The sequence below is a fragment of the Octopus bimaculoides genome, chromosome 19 (genome assembly GCF_046866305.1).
Source record: "Octopus bimaculoides isolate indiv1 chromosome 19, ASM4686630v1, whole genome shotgun sequence".
Classification (NCBI taxonomy): Eukaryota; Metazoa; Mollusca; class Cephalopoda; order Octopoda; family Octopodidae; genus Octopus; species Octopus bimaculoides.
The window spans coordinates 1964756-1985545 of NC_142946.1; the positions used below are offsets into that span (position 1 = coordinate 1964756).

At 39.1% G+C, this 20790-nt stretch overlaps 1 protein-coding gene across 32 annotated transcripts in view; it reads left to right on the forward strand.

Annotated features, from left to right (window-relative positions):
* The window catches only part of LOC106880379 (polypyrimidine tract-binding protein 1), a 68877-nt gene that overhangs the window by 5930 nt on the left and 42157 nt on the right, over positions 1-20790 (forward strand). For 20 of the 32 annotated variants that reach the window (XM_014930276.3, XM_089366440.1, XM_089366445.1 and 17 more), the window contains exon 1: positions 6566-6716. The exons of the other annotated variants lie outside the window; for them this stretch is intronic. In XM_014930276.3, the coding sequence (XP_014785762.1) occupies positions 6709-6716 (8 nt within the window). In that variant the 5' untranslated portion in view covers positions 6566-6708. Of the gene's footprint in view, positions 1-6565; positions 6717-20790 lie in introns of those variants that run through there. 32 annotated transcript variants of the gene reach the window in all.

The following is a 20790-nucleotide window of genomic DNA, read 5'->3' on the forward strand; positions in this document are numbered from 1 at the left end:
TCTCTCTTGCACACCACAACTGATGCTTCTAATGTTCAGCTTTTCTCTCAAGATACTTACACTGATATATATATATATATATATATATATATATATATATATTTATAAGTGGAACAAAAATGCAATAGAGGACAATAAACCATTCAGACAGAGAGACGATACAAAGGCAGACAGGAGAAACAACAATTAGGACAGGCAAAAAAAGACGGGTCATTCGTGGCCTTCTTTCCTCTGTCAAGTTACCAGAAGTCCTTACTGTTTTGGGCAGTGTGTGTGTGTACATATGCTTATTTTTACATCATTGCCATTATCATTTTACATCTACATTCCGTGTTAGCATAGGTTAGAGGAGTCATCATTTCTTATTAAGAGTCAATGCTCCTACAGGCTGGTGCTCATAGGTTTCATTTTTGTTCAATTTCTATGGCTGGATGCTCTTCCTATCACCAACCACTTTACAGAGTGTACTGAGTGTATATTCTCAAGGCATGTTTACTACTCCTTGATGAATCACAACTAAAAGGGCCTCACATACACTTATAGATAGATAGAATTGAGAGGTCTTTGCTGAAATGAATACAGGACTCGTTCAGCATCTGGGAAGTGGTCATTGCCAGTGTGCAGAAAAAAAGGGCACATTGAATCCCCGTACAGTGTTCCAAATGTAAACTGTTGATGCACACAAGATGCAGTGAGATCGCAAGCAGGTTGAGAAAGAAATAAGTCTTTGTCGTCATCATCATTTAACACCTGTATTCCCTGCTGGACGGTTTCACAGGCTGGGGGACGACAGCAAGCTTCACTGTCTGTGCTGGCATGGTTTCTGCTGCTGGATGCCCTCCTTAATGCCAACCACTTTACAGAAAGTACTGAATGCTATTGACATGACACCAGAACTGTTGCCTTGTATGTAGCACCAGGAGTAAATTAGTAGTAAGGACACCCACAAAATATATTCTATGAAATGCTCAGATGGCTCCCTTGAAGCAGGTGAGGGTTTCTGTTTCTTAGCTGACCTGTAGTTGCAGTGGGGCAGGGTGTTTTGAAAGCAGAGTAAGTGAAATTATGAAGAGATTAGAAAATGTTAAGGGAATTATTGTTTTTGCTAGTTGCAATGGAAATTTTCTGCCCAAGTCAAAAGGCAGATTACATGATGCTTGTGTAGAAAGTGCAATGTCAGACAGTAAGATGAGCGTTGAATATGTGCATAGGCATGGCTGTGTGGTAAGATGTTTGCTTCCTAACGACATGGTCCTGAGTTCAGTCCCACTGCATGCTACTTTGGACAAATATTTTCTATTATAGCCTTGGGCTAACCAAAGCCTTGTGAATGGATTTGGAAGACAGAAACTGAAAGAAGCCTGTCGTGTCTGTGTGTGTGTACAGATGTATGCCTTTGTGTCCGTGTTTGTTCCCCACCACTGCTTGACGACCGGTGTTGATGTGTTTACATCCTCATAACTTAGCAGTTTGCCAAAAGGGGCTGAATAAGTACTGGAGTCAATTTGTCTGACCAAAAGTTCTTCAAGGCAGTGCTGCCCCAGCATGGCCAGGCAGTCTAATGACTGAAACAAAGTAAAAGGCGGAAAGCAGAGGAAGAGTGGCGGCTGGAAAGAGATGAAGCAAACTATGCTTCCGTCTGTCGGTGTGGATTGTTGGTGGCCACGAATGACGAGAAATGAACCAAAGGAGAAACCGGGTACAAGAGCAACAGGGTGTAGTGTGCAGCAGGGTGAGGGGGATAGTATTGACAGGTGATAGGGATGGAAGGTGGCTGCTGAGTGCAGAAGTACCAATCAGTTCAAGAGGGAAGAATTAGTTGTGTAAGAAGACATGGAATGAAGCGGTGAAGACTGATCTCAAGCGAGTGACCCTCACAGAATAAGACGGCAAAGGGCTATGAAGCCATCTTTCGTCTCTGCAATTGGAAAAACTTCAGGCATGGCTGTGTGCTAAGAAGCTTGTTTCTCAACCGCATGGTTCCAGGTTCAGTCCTACTGTGTGGCACTCTAAGCAAGATTCTTCTACCATAACCTCAGGCTGACCAAAAACTTGAGAAACAGAAACTAGAAAGAAGCCCATTATATGTATATATATATATATATATATATATATATATATATATATATATATATATATATATATATATATATATATATATATATATATATATATATATACACACACTGTCTGTGTCCGATTAGTGTTTGCGAACGGAAATCGTTGTTCCCATCTCTAGCCTCACATGATACACACAGACCCAGGTTATCTATGTGTGCGTCTTTGTGTCTGGGTTTGTCCACCATCTCTGCTTGACAACCGATGTTGGTGTGTTTACATCCCTGTAACTTAGCGGTTCAGCAAATGAGACTGTGCAAGGTTTACACAAGAAAAGGCACTGGGGTCAATTCTTTTAACTAAAACCCTTGAAGGTGGTGCCCCAGCATGGCCATACTCTAAGGACCGAAACAAGTAAAAGCTTTAACGATAAACTCACTCAAGGACGTCAAAGTGGATATAGAATGGTGATGATGATGATGATGATGGTGTACACAATTATAATTGGGCCTCACATCTGCAGTGGTGGTCATGGGTGGTGGGGTGCAATCCGTGCCAAATTCTTAAAACTGTTTCAACTCCTATGGATCTTTGATGAGTTTATTTTAGTTGTTATTGTTTGTCTTGTTTGTTTTTCTCTAACCTATGAGGGAACAGAAATTTGTCTGCAATTTCATCAGAGGAATAAAGGTAGCAAGAACCTCAAAGTTATTTATTTCCATTTGCTTACACGAGTGTGTGTGTGTGTGTGTGTGTGTATTACTGAGGACTCTCTGAAGTTCTTGGTGAAGGAGAGGTGGTCGTGGTGGTGGTGGTATTCTTTTAAAGGCAGGCTAGCATTACAGATATAGTAACTGTTTTATATTCTTTAGAATACACCAATTCCCTCATGATTTCTAACCTTTCCACTGGCCTGGCTGTGTAGTTAAGAAATTTACTGTATAACTAGTTAATAATAATAATAATCAATAAAATAACCAACCACCAGCAGGCAAAATAACCAACAGAAGAACACAACTCACAATGCAAGCACTTTTACCATGAAACACTGCAAACAGACCCCATAGAGAAACAAACTGATGCACTACAACACCAGGAAGCGTTTGCACTCCCCCAGTAACAAAAAAGAACCCACAATGCTGCCCCTGCCCCCCCCCCGCCCCCCAGAGGTGTAGCAGAAGAAATCTGCCTCAATCTACCAAATTGTTCAATAATAATGATAATAGGGTTACAGCAAATATTCTGCTCAACACCACAGATTTACTTATCAGATGCTTGACCGTAACCAGTTGAGCCTGTCCCTTCGTGGCTGATGACATGTGCATCTCTGATCAGGAGCAGGAGTAACAGGGGAGTATCATAGCCATGTGTTGAGAGGGATTCTTTGGGATTTGAAAATTTACCCATGGAAACAGGTATTTTATTCATCGTCCTTAAACAATCTTTATTCAGAAATCTTTTGAGTGGGAAGCACTACTCAACATGGAAACATTCTAACTGGGCCCCACCTACAAGGCCATGCACTCTTTTATCTTGATATGAGATCACTGTGTCGCGCATACAGTTGTGAGGCCTGGTGTACCCTTATGATGGGTAGATTAGGGTTCATATATTTGTACCCCAATGTCACTGTGATGGCATATGCTGCTCTCTCAATCAATAATATATATATATATATATATATATATATATATATATTGATATAGATTTATTCTTTGCGTGTTGCAGAGCATTTTCTCTTTTTTAATGTGTCTCCCGTCGTTGGTTTAAATGAATGCATATCAAAACTGTTTAGATGTGATGAAGAGAGAGAGAGAAAGTCACACCGTCAGAATTATTTCTGATTCCTCTGTGCATCCGTAGTAGAGAATGTCCAACGAATTTGTATACTGTTTCGCTATTGCAGTCCTTCCTCCCACCTCTTCTACTCCTCTTCTTATTTCTCTGCTTGTCTTTCTCTTTCTTCCCGTCTGCTTTTTCCCTCCAACTTTCTCTTTCTCTCTGTTTATATCGCAACTTCTCCTATTTTCAACTACTATCACTACAACCTCCTCTAGTCTTTCTTTCTTCCTCTCTTTTCCCCTTACAGTTTTACCTTACCCTCCTCCTCTCTTTCTAATCTCGCGCTGCCACTAACTCTCTGCCTCCCCTTCCTATATCAAACACTCAACTCGCTCGTTGTTCGCCTCATCCGGGTACTTCCAGCAAGCGCTAGTTCTCGTGTAAAAAGTCAGTTCTGCATCAGCTTAGCTTCGTACACGACCGGCCTTCTCCGTAACAACATTTGTCTTCAAAACAAAAACTTACAATTAATATTATTATATTTTACAGTTAGAATAATAATATTAATATTATTTTAGAGTGAAAAAAAATTATATACACACACACACATATTTTACATTTTTTTCTTAATAATCAGGAGGGGGAAACATTACTTTTCCGCCATCATTTTAAAAATATATAAAAAAAATTGTAATTTTTTTCTTCATTTCATTATATTGTAGTATTAATTAAAAAGATTGCACTTTTAGGAAATTGTATAAGTATCAAAATATTTTTGAAAAAGATAAGACAAAAAAAAAATATAAGATGAAATAACGTGTTTTTTGTACGAAAGGTTTTAGCTTACAAAAGAAAATTCTATCTTTGAGTTCTGGAACGGATATTTAAAAAAAAATTACATGTTATTAATAATATTATTATTACCATTACCTCTGTCGGAACAAAGGAATAATAGTAAATACGACGCGAAGATCACTTAACTCTACTTGCTCCTATGTGATATCCTATCGTCTCTTCCTTTACTTTTTTTTACCTGTGAGATATCCAGCCGTATATAGAACCACCCGCTTGTCGGCGACTGCTTTGGGATATGTGTTGTGAAATTTTGTAGAACTTAATGATTTATTCTGCTTTTTTTTTTAAATCTATATTTTTATGACCGGGTACTTAAAAAAAATCTGTTTGATATCCTGCATCGGATAAAAACTACACATATATCTATGTGTATGTTTTATATTACCATTACGGCTGGAACCAAGGATTAATGTAATAAATACTACACAACTTTGTCGTCTGTTTTCTTGCGATATCAATCAATAATTAAGACACTTTATCAACAGGAAGACTTTTGGATATATTCTGAGAAATAACTTTCTCTAACATCTTAAGCACTTTTTTTTCTCTTCTATTAAAAGGATAACTCCACAGTTCACTGCAAAAGGATTATCTATTGTGTGTAAAATTTTTAATTTTTTTTTTCAACAAAATTAAAGTGAGATTATCCCTGTCCTAGTGAAAAAAAAAAGTCCTATTCTCATTTGGATATCAAAATTATAACGCGGATATTCGTACAAGTCCGCCTGTGTCCGTAAAAGGAAAGCAACTTTTTTTTTTTAATTCTCTCAAGCCCCCCATCCCTCCCTCCCTCCCAAATTTCTGCAACTCTCTTGAGTAATTCACCTCTTATCGCGTCCCCCCACCCTTTTTTTTTACCTTTTATTAAATTATCAAATTCACTTCGGAGTTGTTCGTTCAAGTCCGTGAGTGTCTGTAAAAGGAATTTATATCCATGCATATATATGTGTGTGGTATATATATACATATATTTCTATAAAACCCCATATTCTACTTAATCTTTTGCTATAAAACTCCTCTTATCTTACACTTTCGTACTTTTCCGCCGCCGCCGATTCACTTCGCACTTTCTGCCTCGTCCGCCCTCCCCCTCTCACTCTCTATCTACTGTGCCTTCCACTCCCTTTAGTAACGCACCTATCCCCGCTACCGTTTCTCTTTAATCTTTCTGTCTTCCCCTCATGTTGTTTTACAGTTCTTTCCTCTTCCTTCCCCCCATATTCTAATTTTTTAATCTTTTCTCCTTCTCTCTACTCCACTATAAGCCCTCATCCTTCTTCTCTCACTCCGCTTCTCTTCCTTCCAATTCACTCTCTATTTATCTCTTACTGACTCTGTCTTTTTACTCCTACCACTCTAATAAACACCTCATCCTTCACTCATTTATACACTCCTACCTTCATTCTCTCTCAGGCATTAAACTACCTCCTACTTTTACTCTCAGTCACATATTACTTTGTCACTACTCCCTCTCCTAATTTTTCACTCACACTCTTTATCCATCCCTCTCATATTATATTAGTTCCACTCTCTCATATATATATATATATATATATATATATATATATATATATATATACTTCCTCTCAGTGCTACTGAGTTTACCTCCTACTCCGTCTCCAATATATATATATTTTCACTCTATCACTCACACTCTCTCATATTACTTCCACTCTTTTTCTCACCCTCTCTGTATTACTACTACTACTACCACTCCAACCATTTCTCTTCACTCTCTCTCTCTCTCATTGTATTTGTTCCACACTCTGTCTCAGTTGCTGCTGCTACTCCTCCCAAACTCTCCCCTCTAACTCCTTCCCTCTCTCTTTTTCTCCCTCCCTCCCTTCCTCACACTGTCTCTGTATCCCCCAGTTTGACATCCGGGTATCGTCAGAGCGGCTACCCCGCGTGGAGACGGTTTTTTTACCGCCATTTGCAACCGAAGCAAGTGGTTTTCTGTGGAGAGACGTTTGGACTCGACGCGCTTTTTTTCTCGGTGGTGTTTTGAAAATAATGAACGGGTGAGTAAGAAACGATCATCACGCATTCACACACGCTGCTGATGCATGATTTTTTCCCTATCCACGCACACGTTCCTCTCATTTATTCCGTCTCCATTAAACAACACAACTTCCTACAAACCTCGACGGGAAACTCATGAAGCACACACAATGTGCCGCTTCCACACACATACGTGTGTGTCTGTGTGTCTCTCTCTCTCTATAATATATATATATACGTGTGGTTGTGTTCCTGTTATGTATCAGGCATACACTGAGGCTATAAGTACACAATGGTGTGTGTGTATATATATATATATATATATATATAATCTACACGAGTTCAGTGTGTATGTATGCAACTATATATATATATATATATACATACAACTATACATATATATACACATACAACTATACATATATATACACATACAATTATACATATATGTACATACAACTATGCATACATATATATACTCATGTAATTGTGTACACAGCTCTATAAATATTTGTGTGCATTTACAACTGTTTGTGTATGTATAACTATATACATCTGTAATATCCATGTGTACGAATATATATATGTCCATGATGTGTGGACACGAGTACATGTGTGTAATTATATGTTCATAATGATTTATACAAGAGAAAATTATTAGCCATTCAGAAAAATCTATAAATTTGTTAAAAGATCACTGGCCATGTTACTTTGTAAAATGTCATAAGCTGTGTGTATGGCTTATGTCAATTTCACGATGTAGGTTTCATTCTTGTATGTGTATAGTAGTTACGATACATGTGTATGTTTAAGAATATACGTGTATATTCTATGGACATGAGATATATGTCTAAAACTTCACGCCCATATCTTTAATGTTTGTGTATGTATGTATGTATGTATATATATATATATATATATACACAGACATACATACACGTGTAAGAAGTAGTATGTTTGTAACTTATCCTTGATGTATGTGTATATATATATGTATATATACACAAACGTGTAACTTATGCATTTGTAATTTTACACAGTCAGCTAGTGTATATATAAGGTTATATATATATAGTATACTCTCTACGTTTTTTTTTTTTTTTTCAGATTTTTACCTGTGTATATAACTTGTATTTCTTCTTTCTAAAAGTAATATATCTGTTCGTGTGACCACACTGTGTGTGTTTGTATATATATTTATATATAGCTTGAGAGTTTTAAATCGCCTTCCCATCTGAAATTTTGGCATATTTGTCCTATATAAAACCACATGGTAGATCGAGAAAGTGGAAATATAACGTGCGTTTATGATGGTTAAGTGTAATTAAATATATATATTGTCTTTGTTTAAAGTGATGTGTTAGTATGTATATAATATATATATATAACAAATGATAGACGTTCTAGCTGATAATTGAGCTTGCTTGTTAACTATCCTCGATATATATACATACATAGTAGTCATGAATTGATGACTTATGTTATACACACGCGCAGCGGGCTTGGTGTTACAAGGAAGCGTTCGCAGTGCTAAAGTTTATATATATGTGTGTGTGGTTTATACACACTTGTATTCTGCTATACGCATTCGGAAATCGCTTTATTCGCGCGATAGTGTTTATACAGATTTGAAGGTTGGTTGATTTTATATATGACCATTTAATACGTGTGTGTGTGTGTGAAAGACGGGCACATGGCTTTAATATTCAGTATGTATATTTCATACACAGATACGTATTACTATATTAGTAAGCACTTGGTGTTCGTAGATTAGAGGTGGTGGTAATCTTCGTGCTTTCTCACTTTTCCTTTGTCTTCTAATCGCTCCCTGTTCCCCGTTGCCCACTCTCTTTCTTTAAACAAGATCTGTGGTCAAAAACAATCCTGCCATGACCATTCCGTCTTTGTGTCTCTCTACATAGTTTGTATTGGATTTGTCTGCTATTTCTAGCGGGTTGTAATGACCACATCGTGGCTTTTCCCCTTCTTTCTGTTGGTTCGTATTTGTTTATTAGTAATGAAGGGGGGAGCAACGTCTGTAGCTTTTTTTTTTTCTCCTTCCTCTCCATATGTCTTAGTCTGGCGTATATGTTAAAAGTCAACTTGACGTGATTGGATGTGATCGATAATGATCTAGAAAGGGGCAAGAGTGTATAATCGATTAGACGGACCACAGTATATAACTGGTATCCTTATTGACCTCCAGACAGATAGAGGATATGATGGGGTTTTTTTTTTAACATTGATAGAAAGCTATTAACGTTGAGAGGGCGAGGGAAAATTATTAGAGGTGTATTGATTGATTAAATCGATGCATGTTTGTCGATTGGTGATTTAAAGTTCTCATCCCCCCCTCCCCGGTCACATTGAAATACAACATCGATCTCGCCTGGGTTTGAACCCACAATCTGCAGAGGAAACCTAAATAATAATGCACGCCATGTTAATGGAAGCTGTGTATAAAGTATTTTTATGGAGATAAACTGAGTATATATTTAGTGTGTGTATATTGTCTGGCTAGCTGTGTGTGTGTAGAACTCGTCCATAAAGTTGTATACTTTGTGTGTGTGGGTGTATAATGTAAACGCTTCCTGTGTGTGGTGGTTTGTGGTGTGTGTATATATATGTATATACACTGTTGGTTAGTTTGATGTGTATCAAAAAAGGCTAATGTAACACAGCAGCGTTCTTTTCTCTATTAATCACAGCAGTGACTTGACAGCTTTAAAACACATCCATGGCAATGCTTTATAATTGTGTGTGCATTACACGGATACACACACTCACACTCACTCACTCACTCACACATACATGGTTGTTAGTTATCAATATAGTGTGTATCTGAAATAGATTACTATCATCACACACACACAGTGTACTTTGGTGTAGAACCTAAAAACTGCTTGATGTCTGCAACAAAGCTGCCATGCACATTATACACACACACTGCACAGTGTCTTGTGGCTGGAACTTGCTTGACCATTCTGGCCAAATGTTTTGAATCCCTTTGTTCAGTTCTCTGGCCCCTTTATTTTCACTAAATCATGTTAATGGTCCTCACACACACATGCATAGTTACCCTGCGGTTAAATGTCTGATATTCAGTTTGATCGGACCCAATCAACGCTAAAAGATGCAGGCCTGTGATACGACATTCCAAGTATGACCATTCCGTCGTGTTAGGTGGGTGGGATCATTATCTGTCTTTTCCCTGTAAGACAGAAGAATGTGATTTGAGGGAGATTGGGCCGTTATTTCTTGCAGGATCACTTCGTTGTCTCTGTACCATGTATCACATGTGGTGGTCGTGGCATGTCTATCTTGAAGGTAGCAATGTATTTCAAATGCGATAGAATCGAACCCCTGAACTGCGGTAAGGGGGGTCTTCTCCCCCCCCCCCGGTCCTTTTGTGGTTCTGGTTGACGATCGCTTCTTAGTGTTCCTGTTAATAAATGATGAGATTGTTTTCTGTATAAAGTTTGCTTTTGGCTGGCATGTTTCAGTGTAGAGAGTAAATGATACAGCAAACACACACGCATATTGCATGTGTGTGTGTGTGTGTGTGTGATGTGTAAAGGCTTTTGGATGGAGAGTGTATAAATTATATTGTAAGAAATTTCTTTTAATACACCCATATATCATAAACTTAGTGTAGTTTGATTTTTTTTTTTTTGTCTGGAGTATCATGACTACTTCAGATATCGAAACTGCTTTCAAAATTTTTTTTCTATCTGCATGGATGGATGTATGTGTGTGTATATACACACATGCACACTGGGGCTTTTAGGAAGCTTGCATATTTCTTGACTGTCGTGACAATGTCTCTTTAAATCTTGTTACTTTATGTATTATATTGAATTGGTGTGTGTGTGTATGTATATATATATATATATATATGTATACCTAAGCGTGTATATGAATGTGTATGATATAAACTGCTTCACACCCACAACCCAGAGTAGAGCAGTTAGTTGCTCAACACCCACACATTCAGACGTTTTACGCATGTGTATGTATACACACACACACTCACATGTATATTAATTATAGGTACACACACTTGGTGATTGTGCAGTTAGCGGTTTGGTGGTGTATTTTTAAGGCAGGTCTTTAAACTAAAAAGATTTTCTCCCTGATATCAAATAAAAACGAACTGGAAACAATTTTGTCTGTAGATTAGAGACAAAGACTCTATTATACCAAACATTGGAACTAGATTTAACTTCTACTTGTCTCTCTTTATCTAAGGTTGATATCTAAATATTTTAAATATGGTGCTGCCTTCTCCTCTCTGAAATTCTAAAATTACTCCAAGTAGACAGCCAGCTTTTTGTCTCTCTCTTTCTTTCACTATATGGGAAGTTCTTTGTGTGTGTGTGTGTGTGTGTGTGTGTGTGTGTGTGTACTGTATTGATAGTCGTGTATTGAAGATGGAACCCGATGCTACCCGATCAGGCAGGCCTCTGATCCAATTCTGAACATCCCATGTTTTGCCTTTAAGATGGTAGGTTGTAGTTTAAGGATAGCATAACTACTATTTCTAGCTCTTCAAGCGACCATGTAAAAGCTCACGTCTATTTCTGTTATGTGTGTGTGTAGATAAATCGACAAATGTGTGTATACATTCAGCCAGTCTCTGAGTTACGAACTAATTCGTAAGACGAAGCAGTTACCCGTACTGTTCGTATCTCGCATCACTTTGTGAAGTGTTTGTCTTACGGCATTGCATGTATGTATATAGTCTTAAGTTTTAATGTCTAGTGTTTATAATTGTGTATATATGTAAGCACAGACTTTCGCTTCGTTTCAAACAATTGCTGTAAGTCGAATTTTTAATGTCATTCTTTAATAGAGGCCTGTTCGTAACCCGAGAACTATCTGTATTTATGCGTGTATTAAAAGAAATCTACCGTCTTCATCATATACATTCATCTGAGTGTGTGTGTATATGTATACATATATACCAACATTGAATGGCTAGTGTGAAGCAATGGTAGACCACAGGAAAGTATTCCTGGATTTTTCAGTTGTCAAGAAATGTGTGCCGCTGTCTTGAAAAGGAGGGGCTGGCGGGTTGTGTGAAGCAATTGCTTGACCTAGTGTTGCTATGGTCCCTCCTTGTCTATCTAGAGAGGAGGGGGAAGAGGAGAGTGTAGGAAGGACATGTGTGGTGGTGGTGGTGGACTTTTTCTTTTTTAGAAATAAAACAAATGGCTTGCTATATCTTTGACAGACACACACTGCTGGCTTTTAAATTAATGTGAAAGGACTTCTCTGTCGATTTAACACGACATACTTTCTTATATATAATTAACATGTGTGATATTATATATATTTATGGAGATAAACAGTTCATAGCTTGTTAAACTTGTGTTCTAGCATTACTCACTGGCTTTTTAAAATTTATTTCTTTTCGTTATACCTAAAGGGTACGGTTCTAGTTTGATAAAGCATGGGTGGTGGTGGTGGGTGTATATATTACACACGCGCGCACATCGCCCGTGATGAAGCTTCGTTGTATGAAAATGTCTTTGTTCCGAAACAAAGAGATCTGAACCATTGCGATACGGTTTCGCTGTGTGTGTGTGAAACGTTTGTCTTTAAATTCAGATTCAATGAATTTTCTGTAATGTTTTTAGCTTAGTTATTAATTTACATATGTAGGACCACGTTTTTCTGTTTGTTAATCACATGGTCCTGTTTGTCATCAATTTCACTCAATCAGCCATGTGATGTTCTTTTCATTGACTAATATATATATGATAGCTATATATATATATATATATATATAATCTCAGTGTGAATACGTACACGCACGCGCACACGTGTTCGTTATCTGAAATAGTTTTGCCAGAATTGCGCCAATCAACTCGGATAATTTAACAAAGAGATATAAATCTGGGTAGAGAGAGAAAGAGAGGTAGTGTGAGGAGCGTGGCAGTGAAAAATGTACTGTAGTAGGAGAGAACTTGATGGGGGGGTTGCTGTCTCTTGGCTTAGGCTTAGCTTTTCAAGTCTTTGTCCCTGATGGTGTGTGTGTGCGCGCGGGTTCGCCACTGTAGTTGACTGTTTGTCGTCCCTCCTCCTCCTCCATTGTAGGACCAGTAGTGGTGGTGGTGGTGTTGGCGGCGGCGACGGCCGTGTTCATTGTCTACTTGGGTCGATGTTTGAACTAAAAGGAAGTAAGGCAAAGTTAGGTTAAAGTCACCTGCAAGGCCATCACCACTACTACTGCTACCTCCCCCATACTTTATCGCCCACCATCTACGTGTGGTGGTGCTGTTGGCGGTAGTGACCTCTTCTACTACAGCAAATCCCGCCAACTTGTCTCTTTCCTTCTTCCCCTCCTCTGCCATATTCTTTTCTCTGGCGGATGGTGTGGTTTTTAAATTGTACTTTAGCAGAGGAGTTCATTAAGTGAAGAATCTCTTGGTTCTTCTCATTGTGAGAATCTCCGCTGGATTTCTTTTTTTTTCCCTCCTCTCAATGTGTGTGTTCTCGCGTCGCCAGTGATCGACTGAAATACTTCCATTAAGAACTTTCCTTTTCTGTCGCTGTTTTTTGGTCGGTTCCTTAGTGATCCGGTAACACCCTGTGCCCGGTTTTGAACTCGGAACAAAAGGGATCGTCAAGTATGACGACCCAGCATTTTCATTGCCCTAGGTGGGGGAACGGGCGGAACAGCTACCGCAAGGCATTTTGTCCGACGCTCAGGTTTACTTTCCTACTGCATGGTTCTGAGTTCGATCTTACACTAAGGCAGTTTTTCTCCGACGACAAGCCACCAGGGATTATCGATAGTTTAAGGAATGGGGTCTCTGTAATTGATCGACCCTTGAAGTCGTGTTAAATATTCTCTAGCCTTTATAGAGAGTTTTACAATTCGACCAAATTGCACTGAAACTAGGCAATCAGGAATTTGCCCCTTTTACATTGAGTTTTCTTGTTCTTAGGTTTTTAGCCTCTCTCAACTTCTGCCGTTATTTTGACCAAAACAAATTTGAGAAGCAGAAGACCTCTCTCTCTCTCCCTCTCTCCCACTCTCCCACAAACAAAATACTGTGGACGTATTGATTATTCTTTGAAAATGGTTTTGGTGGTAATGACCGCCATTTGAACTCCTTGTTAATGGATTTTGTGTCTTAGATGAGGTGTCGGGTTACACTTCACTGAATGGTTTAAAAAGTCGGCTTTGCAATCGTACTGTCTCCGGTTTCGATTGCAGTGCATGACAGTCCCCCCCCCCCTACTTCAGGGTGATCCAAGGTCTTGCAACTGAATGTGGTTAGAAAGTCTGAATAAACTACCACTGTCACACTAATTTCCGACTCAGGGTTGTAAGTGTCTATGGAATTCTCAGCCACTTCGAGCAACTGCAATACTCATCTTCGAAACCGACGGAGATCCATTCACTTAGATTCGTATTCAGAAGCAATGGCTTCTACCCTTACCCCACAAAGGGCCAGTCATTGCTGTAAGGGTATGCTGAGCATGTGGCACAGTCAAATCTGATCTCAGTTTGGCACAAATGCCACACTTGGATTGATGCTGTCTGTGCTGAAGATAGTGTTAATACTGATTTTTAAAAAAATCATCTCTTCTATAGGCACGAGGCCTGAAATTTTGGGAGTCGATTACATGGACCTCAGTGCATAACTGGTACTTAATTCATCAACCCTCAAAAGAATGAAAGGCAAAGTTGATCTAGGTGGAATTTGAACTCAGAATGCCACTAAGTATTTTCTCCAGTGTGCTAACAAGCTTGCCACCCTTTAGCATTTGAACCGGCCATATCAGGCCTCTCACACGTATCCTACAATGTCATTCTAAAAATGATCAATCAATGAATTTGAAACGGTCGTTATCGTTCAGACTGCTCTGTCAAATGTGATGTTTATTTGTTCGTATTGTTTTCAGTTCATCCTGCTTTATCTCACAGCTTCAAGGTTTTCATGTGGTTATTTATAGAATGACATTATAGGGTAGGTGTGTGAGGCTGGATCTGACCAGCTTGAACTTCTAATGAGTAGGCTATTTGGACCTGATGTGATTGGTGTTAATGCTAACCCTGCCTGTCCACCTATGCAAGAGTGAAATAGTAAACATTACAGCACTGTTAATGGTGTTGAACACAGAAAATAGAATTGGAGTGGCGAGTAGTGTTGATAGAAACATAATGCATCCAGCCTATATATGAAGAGCATGAAGTATAATTGACCGATTGTGGCGGGAGCACACCCAGGTTGATAAAAATGAGGACAGACTGACTCACTGCTTGTGGTAGGTTTTGTTTTCCTGTTATGGATCGATAATGTCATTGTGTTGGTGGCGGAGGAGGAGGAGGCGGCAGCATGTAGCTTCCCTGCGGTGGCTGTTGCTAACAAAAGACCTGTAATTGTCATGTTAAAACAAATGGACTGATTGATTGTGTATGTTGTGGTTGGTGGTGAGAGCTGGTTTTATTGTTCTGGCTCAGAACCTGCTTCCTATGGAAAGAGTAGGGCTAGTGATCAGTGGAGGACAGGTCGTTATGTCTTCTTCAAGCTGCTTAATTAGTTATTACTGAACAGCCTGTCCGAGTATGGAAGCATAAACACTGACAGGTTGCAGAGGAACTGGTTGAACTTTTGATATAGCAGTTGAAAGGGTCTCACGTATACAGCATGCTTTCAGTTTCCGTCAACCAAGTTCACTCGCAGGGTTCAGTGAGCCTGAGGTTAATAGTAGGTACCATGTGTTGGGACTGAATCCAGAACCATGTGGTTGGGAAGCAGACTTTTTAACAGCACAGCCACAGTTGTTAGTAGTAGCAGTGCTCACTCTCACCAGAAATAATTGGCCTCTCACTTTGTCTATTCCTCTGACCACTTGATTTAGCTATAATTTTGCTTGTTTCTTACAATGACGGTTGACCTGGCTATTGTGTCATGTTGGACTATAAACATGGCCATGAGATCAAACTGTTATTATTTGGGTATTTCATTTAATTCCAAAACGACCTCCATATGTGTGCCTAACAAAAGGTAGAAGTTGTAAAAAGAATATTAGCAACGGTTTTTTTGTCATTTCTTTTGTGGATTCTGCTAACTCTGTCTTAAGTTTGAATTGTATATCAAGCTCTTGAAAGTAAGACTACTTCAGTTGTGTGTAGATACACACACGTTCATATGGCTTTGTTGCCTGGCACCTTGGGCAGGTGTCTCCTGCTAAGGCCTCAGTCCTTGTGAGTAAAATTTGGTGGTTAGAATCTGAAGGGGATCCAGTATATAGAGGTCTCACTGCAAGCTGTGTTGTTAACACTCATGTCGATAAGTAGTCTGTTCACTTTGCACCTTTTGAAGTTGTGAGAGATAAAGAGTTCCCTTACTTGCAAAACAGGTAATTGGTTAGCAACAAGAAGGGTATCTGGCTGTAAAATAATTCCTTGATAATTAATCTAACCCATGCCATTATGGGAAAGCAGACAATACAAGGAAGTAGTTTTATTCCTTCACAGCTGAAGATTATGGTATTTTGTATTGACAGAAGCTTTCGCTTCCTGTTTATCTAAAACTTTGCAGCATCTCTATCATCGTTGTCATTTAACATCCATCTTGCATGCTGGCATGAGTTGGATAGCAGCTCAATAGCTAGAGGACTGTACCAAGCTCTTTGTCTGCTTTGGTCTAGTTTCTGTGGCTGGATGTCCTTCCTAAAGTCAACCACTGGGTACTTTGTGTTCGAATGGCCATTGTGCAACACTGGGCAGGTATCTTATTGTTTTAGGCTGACCAATGCCTTTGGAGTAGAATTTTTAAGAGGAAACCTTGCTATGTGTTTTTTGTGTTGCCCTATTATTTTGATATATGTTGACCAAGTGACTGTTGTTCAACCCTTTTAGCATTTAAACTGATCATATCCAACCAAAACATTTTTATTTTCAAAAAAGCCAGATTTGGCCTTTCTCACCTACCCCACAGTGTTAAGAAAATAAACGATCACCTGAGTGAAGTCTTGCAATGACGACAACGTGAATAAATAAACATTACATTTGACAGATTGATCTGAATACCAAAATTTTAAAACTATTCACTGGTCTTCTTGGTCAGATCTGACTTGGGATTAGACTGGTGTTTGCTTTTTTTTTTTCTCTCCGTTTTTGTTTTTTTTTTATCAATTGTATCATACTGCACTAGACATCCAATCAGTGAACAGCGTTTCTCTTAGAATGCAGCTAAAAGTTTTGATATTGAATTATCTGAGGATACATGTAGGTGCATGAAAACACATGACCTAATGGTTAGGTTGTTGCACTCGTGATCCCTAGATTGTAGGTTCAATTCCCAGGCCATGTGGTGCTTCAGCTGAAAGTGGGTAACTGCAACAAACTGGCTTTTTAATCAGCGTTGAGGAATGTTGGCCTGCTGACCTATCAAATGGACTGCCATCATTCAGAAGCTGAAACAATGCAAAGCACATTGTGACCACATATAGGAGCAGGTGTGGTTGAGAAACTTGCTTCATGGCAGATGTTGGGGTTCGTGCTGTTGCCTTCTGCTTACTATATAGCCCCAAGGCCAGCCGACCCAAGCATTGTGAGTGAATTTGGTAGAAAGAAACTGAAAGAAGCACTTTGTGATTGTCATTGTCTTACAACTGATGTTGTTTCCCTGGTGTGGTGTCAGGGAGCAAGGCTTCCTGCTGTAGAAGGCATGGCTGTGTGGTAAGACACTTGCTTCGCAACCACATGGTTCCAAGTTCCGTCCTACTGCATGACACCTCAGGCTCTAGTAGAAGCCTAGAGTAGATTTGGAATGTGGAAACTGAATGAAACCAGACACATGTCCCCCACCATCACTTGACAACTGACAAAGGAATTTGGTAGATTAAGTGCCAGTCTCCAAAAATTTCTTTTAAAAGTTTGGGGTGGGGGCAATTCATTCAACTAAGGAAATTCAAGGCAGTGCTCCAGTATGGCTGTAGTCCAATGAGTGAAACAAGTAGAAGAAAAATTAAAATACAGGTATGTTTAAGTTCTCTTTCTCTAAACATCTGTAAGCATGACCAAGTGGTTCTGGGTTCAATCACACTGCACAGCACCTTGGGCAAGTTTTTTTTTCCCCCTCCTATTTAGCTTAAGCTTGTGGAGGAATTTAATGGTTGGAAACTGCACAAGCATGTAATTTGTATATATATATATACACACACACACACACGTGTGTGTGTTTGCATTTCTTTGTTCGTTTGTTTACATCACCATGACTTTGGTTTGACAAAAAAAAATCAATAAGAGTTAGTACCAGACTTAAGTTGTGGGGTTGATTAGGTCAGCTAGATCCTTCGGGGCAATGTGCCAGCGTGGCTACGGTCCAGTGATTGAAACGTGTGCGTGTGTGTGTGTATATATATATCATTTCTTTTGTACAGTCTTCTTTCTTTACTATTGCCTGCAGTAACAAACCAGCAAGAGATGTTTATGTATGTGTGTGTGTATAATAAGCAATTGTTTTTGTTTTGAATGGTTTATAGATGGACAGTTCAACAGGATGAATCACATTTCTATAGGAAGTTTGAAGACGTAATAAAGAGATAAGGAGTTGAGGGTTGTATCGGGGGCTTGTAGTGAAAGAAAGGGTTAGCAGTGTAGTCTTGTTAACCCCCAGGTTTTGTGTCTGAGTTTCCTCTATTGCTCTTAGTTCCATTATAAATAGGATTTGTTAGTGAACAGGAGCTGAACTGCTATCAGTTCATGTCCACACTTGCATATGTAGCCAGATAACAATTTATAAACTAAGTCAAGTTTAGTCAATCATACACCTTCACACCTACACAAACAACCTGTGGTGGTTGAACAATTATCTTACATTAACTAACATAGGTGTGTTACACTTAAGATTATATAATTATTGTGTGTGTGTGTATACACGCGCACACAATATTCATTATTCTCAACCCAGGTACATAGATTGCATGAAGTAGTTTTTCCACTCCTGCAATACTGTGTGTATAGACATGAGGACAAAGTAGTGTGGGGGAAGGACTGCTGGTATTGTTGCTAGGCGTCGCCATGTATTGTTTTTCCTTGCAATATGTCACTCGTGCATTAATGTGTACAGGATATATTGTGTGTGTGTGTGTGTGTGTGTGTTTCGGCCACGCTGGCTGTGTTGTATTGACCCTAAACTAGTTGACTGCAATATATTTTCTTCAAAACATTTTGTCTCTGTACGTGCTACTTTTTAATTAATCTGCATTAAAGAAACTTAGGTGTTGCGTCTCTCCTCCCTCCACCATGCACACATTTTTCTCTGTATTTAATCAGTCACTATTTGCTAGCACAGACACTTAATCCCTGTTGTTTGGCTAGAAACTTCCTCCGTGAATCATTTCATTCTGCTAGTCCTGATGTGTGTGTGTGCTTCTTGTCTTCTGTCAAAATGGTTATGTGCACAAAGTAATATTGGAATCCTTCCAACTCTCTGTTCTATGTGTATTTGACTATGTTTCCACTTTGTTCCGTATTCTTTACTCTGCCTCAGTCTACATGTCTGTCAATCAGAGCGGACTGACCTGAGTTTTGCACAACCCTAACCCTAACCAAGTGCTTTTGCTGTGTCTCACAGGTCTCTTATTGTTGTGTGTCCTGTTACCAGAAACAAGAGCTGTCAGAGAGGTTGCTCTAAGGTCTGTGGTTCTCATGCAGATTACAAGTCAACAGCACATTGCGTATTTTTCAGTTGAAAAGTCTAAAGGGGAAAATATCAGTTACCAAGATGATTCGAGTATTCGTAGAAACTTTCTGTAAAGGTGTCCTGCAGTACATTGAGAAAGATTTTTAATGTTTGAAAAGCATTGTTATAGTTTCCTGCTGACAGTAGAGCCAGCCATATGAATGGAAATGCTATTGACACTTAAGTGTTTGGATGTCTGCTGCAGACTTCTGCATTCTTGGTTTCAAATCCTGTTGTGGTTCACTTTGCTGGTGTTGATAAAGGTGGCAAACTGGCCGAATGGTTGGCCTGTGAAAAATGCTTGGCACCATTCCATCCGTCTTTGCCTTCTGAGTCCAAATTCCACCAACTTTGCATTCCATCTTTCCAGGGTCAATAAAATAAGTACCGGTTGAATACTGGGGATTAATATAATTGACCCCTCCCCAAAACTGCTGGCTTTGTGCCTTGGTTAGAAATAATTGGAGTGGCGAGTTATCAGAATCAGTGGAGCACCGGGCAAACTGCTTTGCAATATTTATTCAGGCTTTTCCCAGATTTGAGATGAATTTACTTTCCATCCCTCTGCAAATATCAGTCATGTACCAGGGTTTGACTGATATCCCTCCCCTCAGTTTTGCTGGCCTCAAACCTAAATTAGAAACCATTGTTGTTCTCCAGCTTTGCATATATTTTTAGTGTTTCTCTAATGCCGAGGATTTATTTTAAAAGCAAAGCAAGAATTGGGTCAAATTAGTTTTGTTTATCGTTCAGATAGTTTGATATATTATTTAATGGTGGGGGTGGGGGTGGTGCTGTTGAGTTGTTGCCAGATGGAGCTGTCTTAACATAGCTTAGCTTGGAATTTAATGCCAGTCAAAGACTGCAGACCAATGTTATTGGAGACATTAAACAGCAATTAATTGTCTGTCAGATATTTAACAGAATTCAGCTTTGAATGGTTAACCATCTTTTATACAGCACCAGTGCTGCTTAAAAGTTAAAGATGATGGATGCGTGGATTTTTTCTTTTACTGTTTAGTCCCAGTCAGTTGCATCCTTCCTCTTCATAAAGTAGTGAGGAGTTTGTTGCCATTTCTGGTGAACAGCTTTTATTTTCTAATGTTTTTGTTTTTTGTCGTTGGACTGTGGCTGTGCTGGGACGCTGTCTTGGTGGGCTGTGGTCAAATGGTCAACCAAATCAACTACAGTACTTATAAAAGTTTAGAAGTTTAATACTTCTCCCTTTTACCAAACAAAGCAACACCAGTTGTGATGGTGTGAGTGGAAGGAATCAAGGCCATGGCACACAGCACTTTCAGTTTCTGTCTACCAAATTCACTCAAGGCTTCAGTTAATCCAGGGTTAGTTGTAAGCACCTGTGGGAAAGTGCCACATGGTGGGA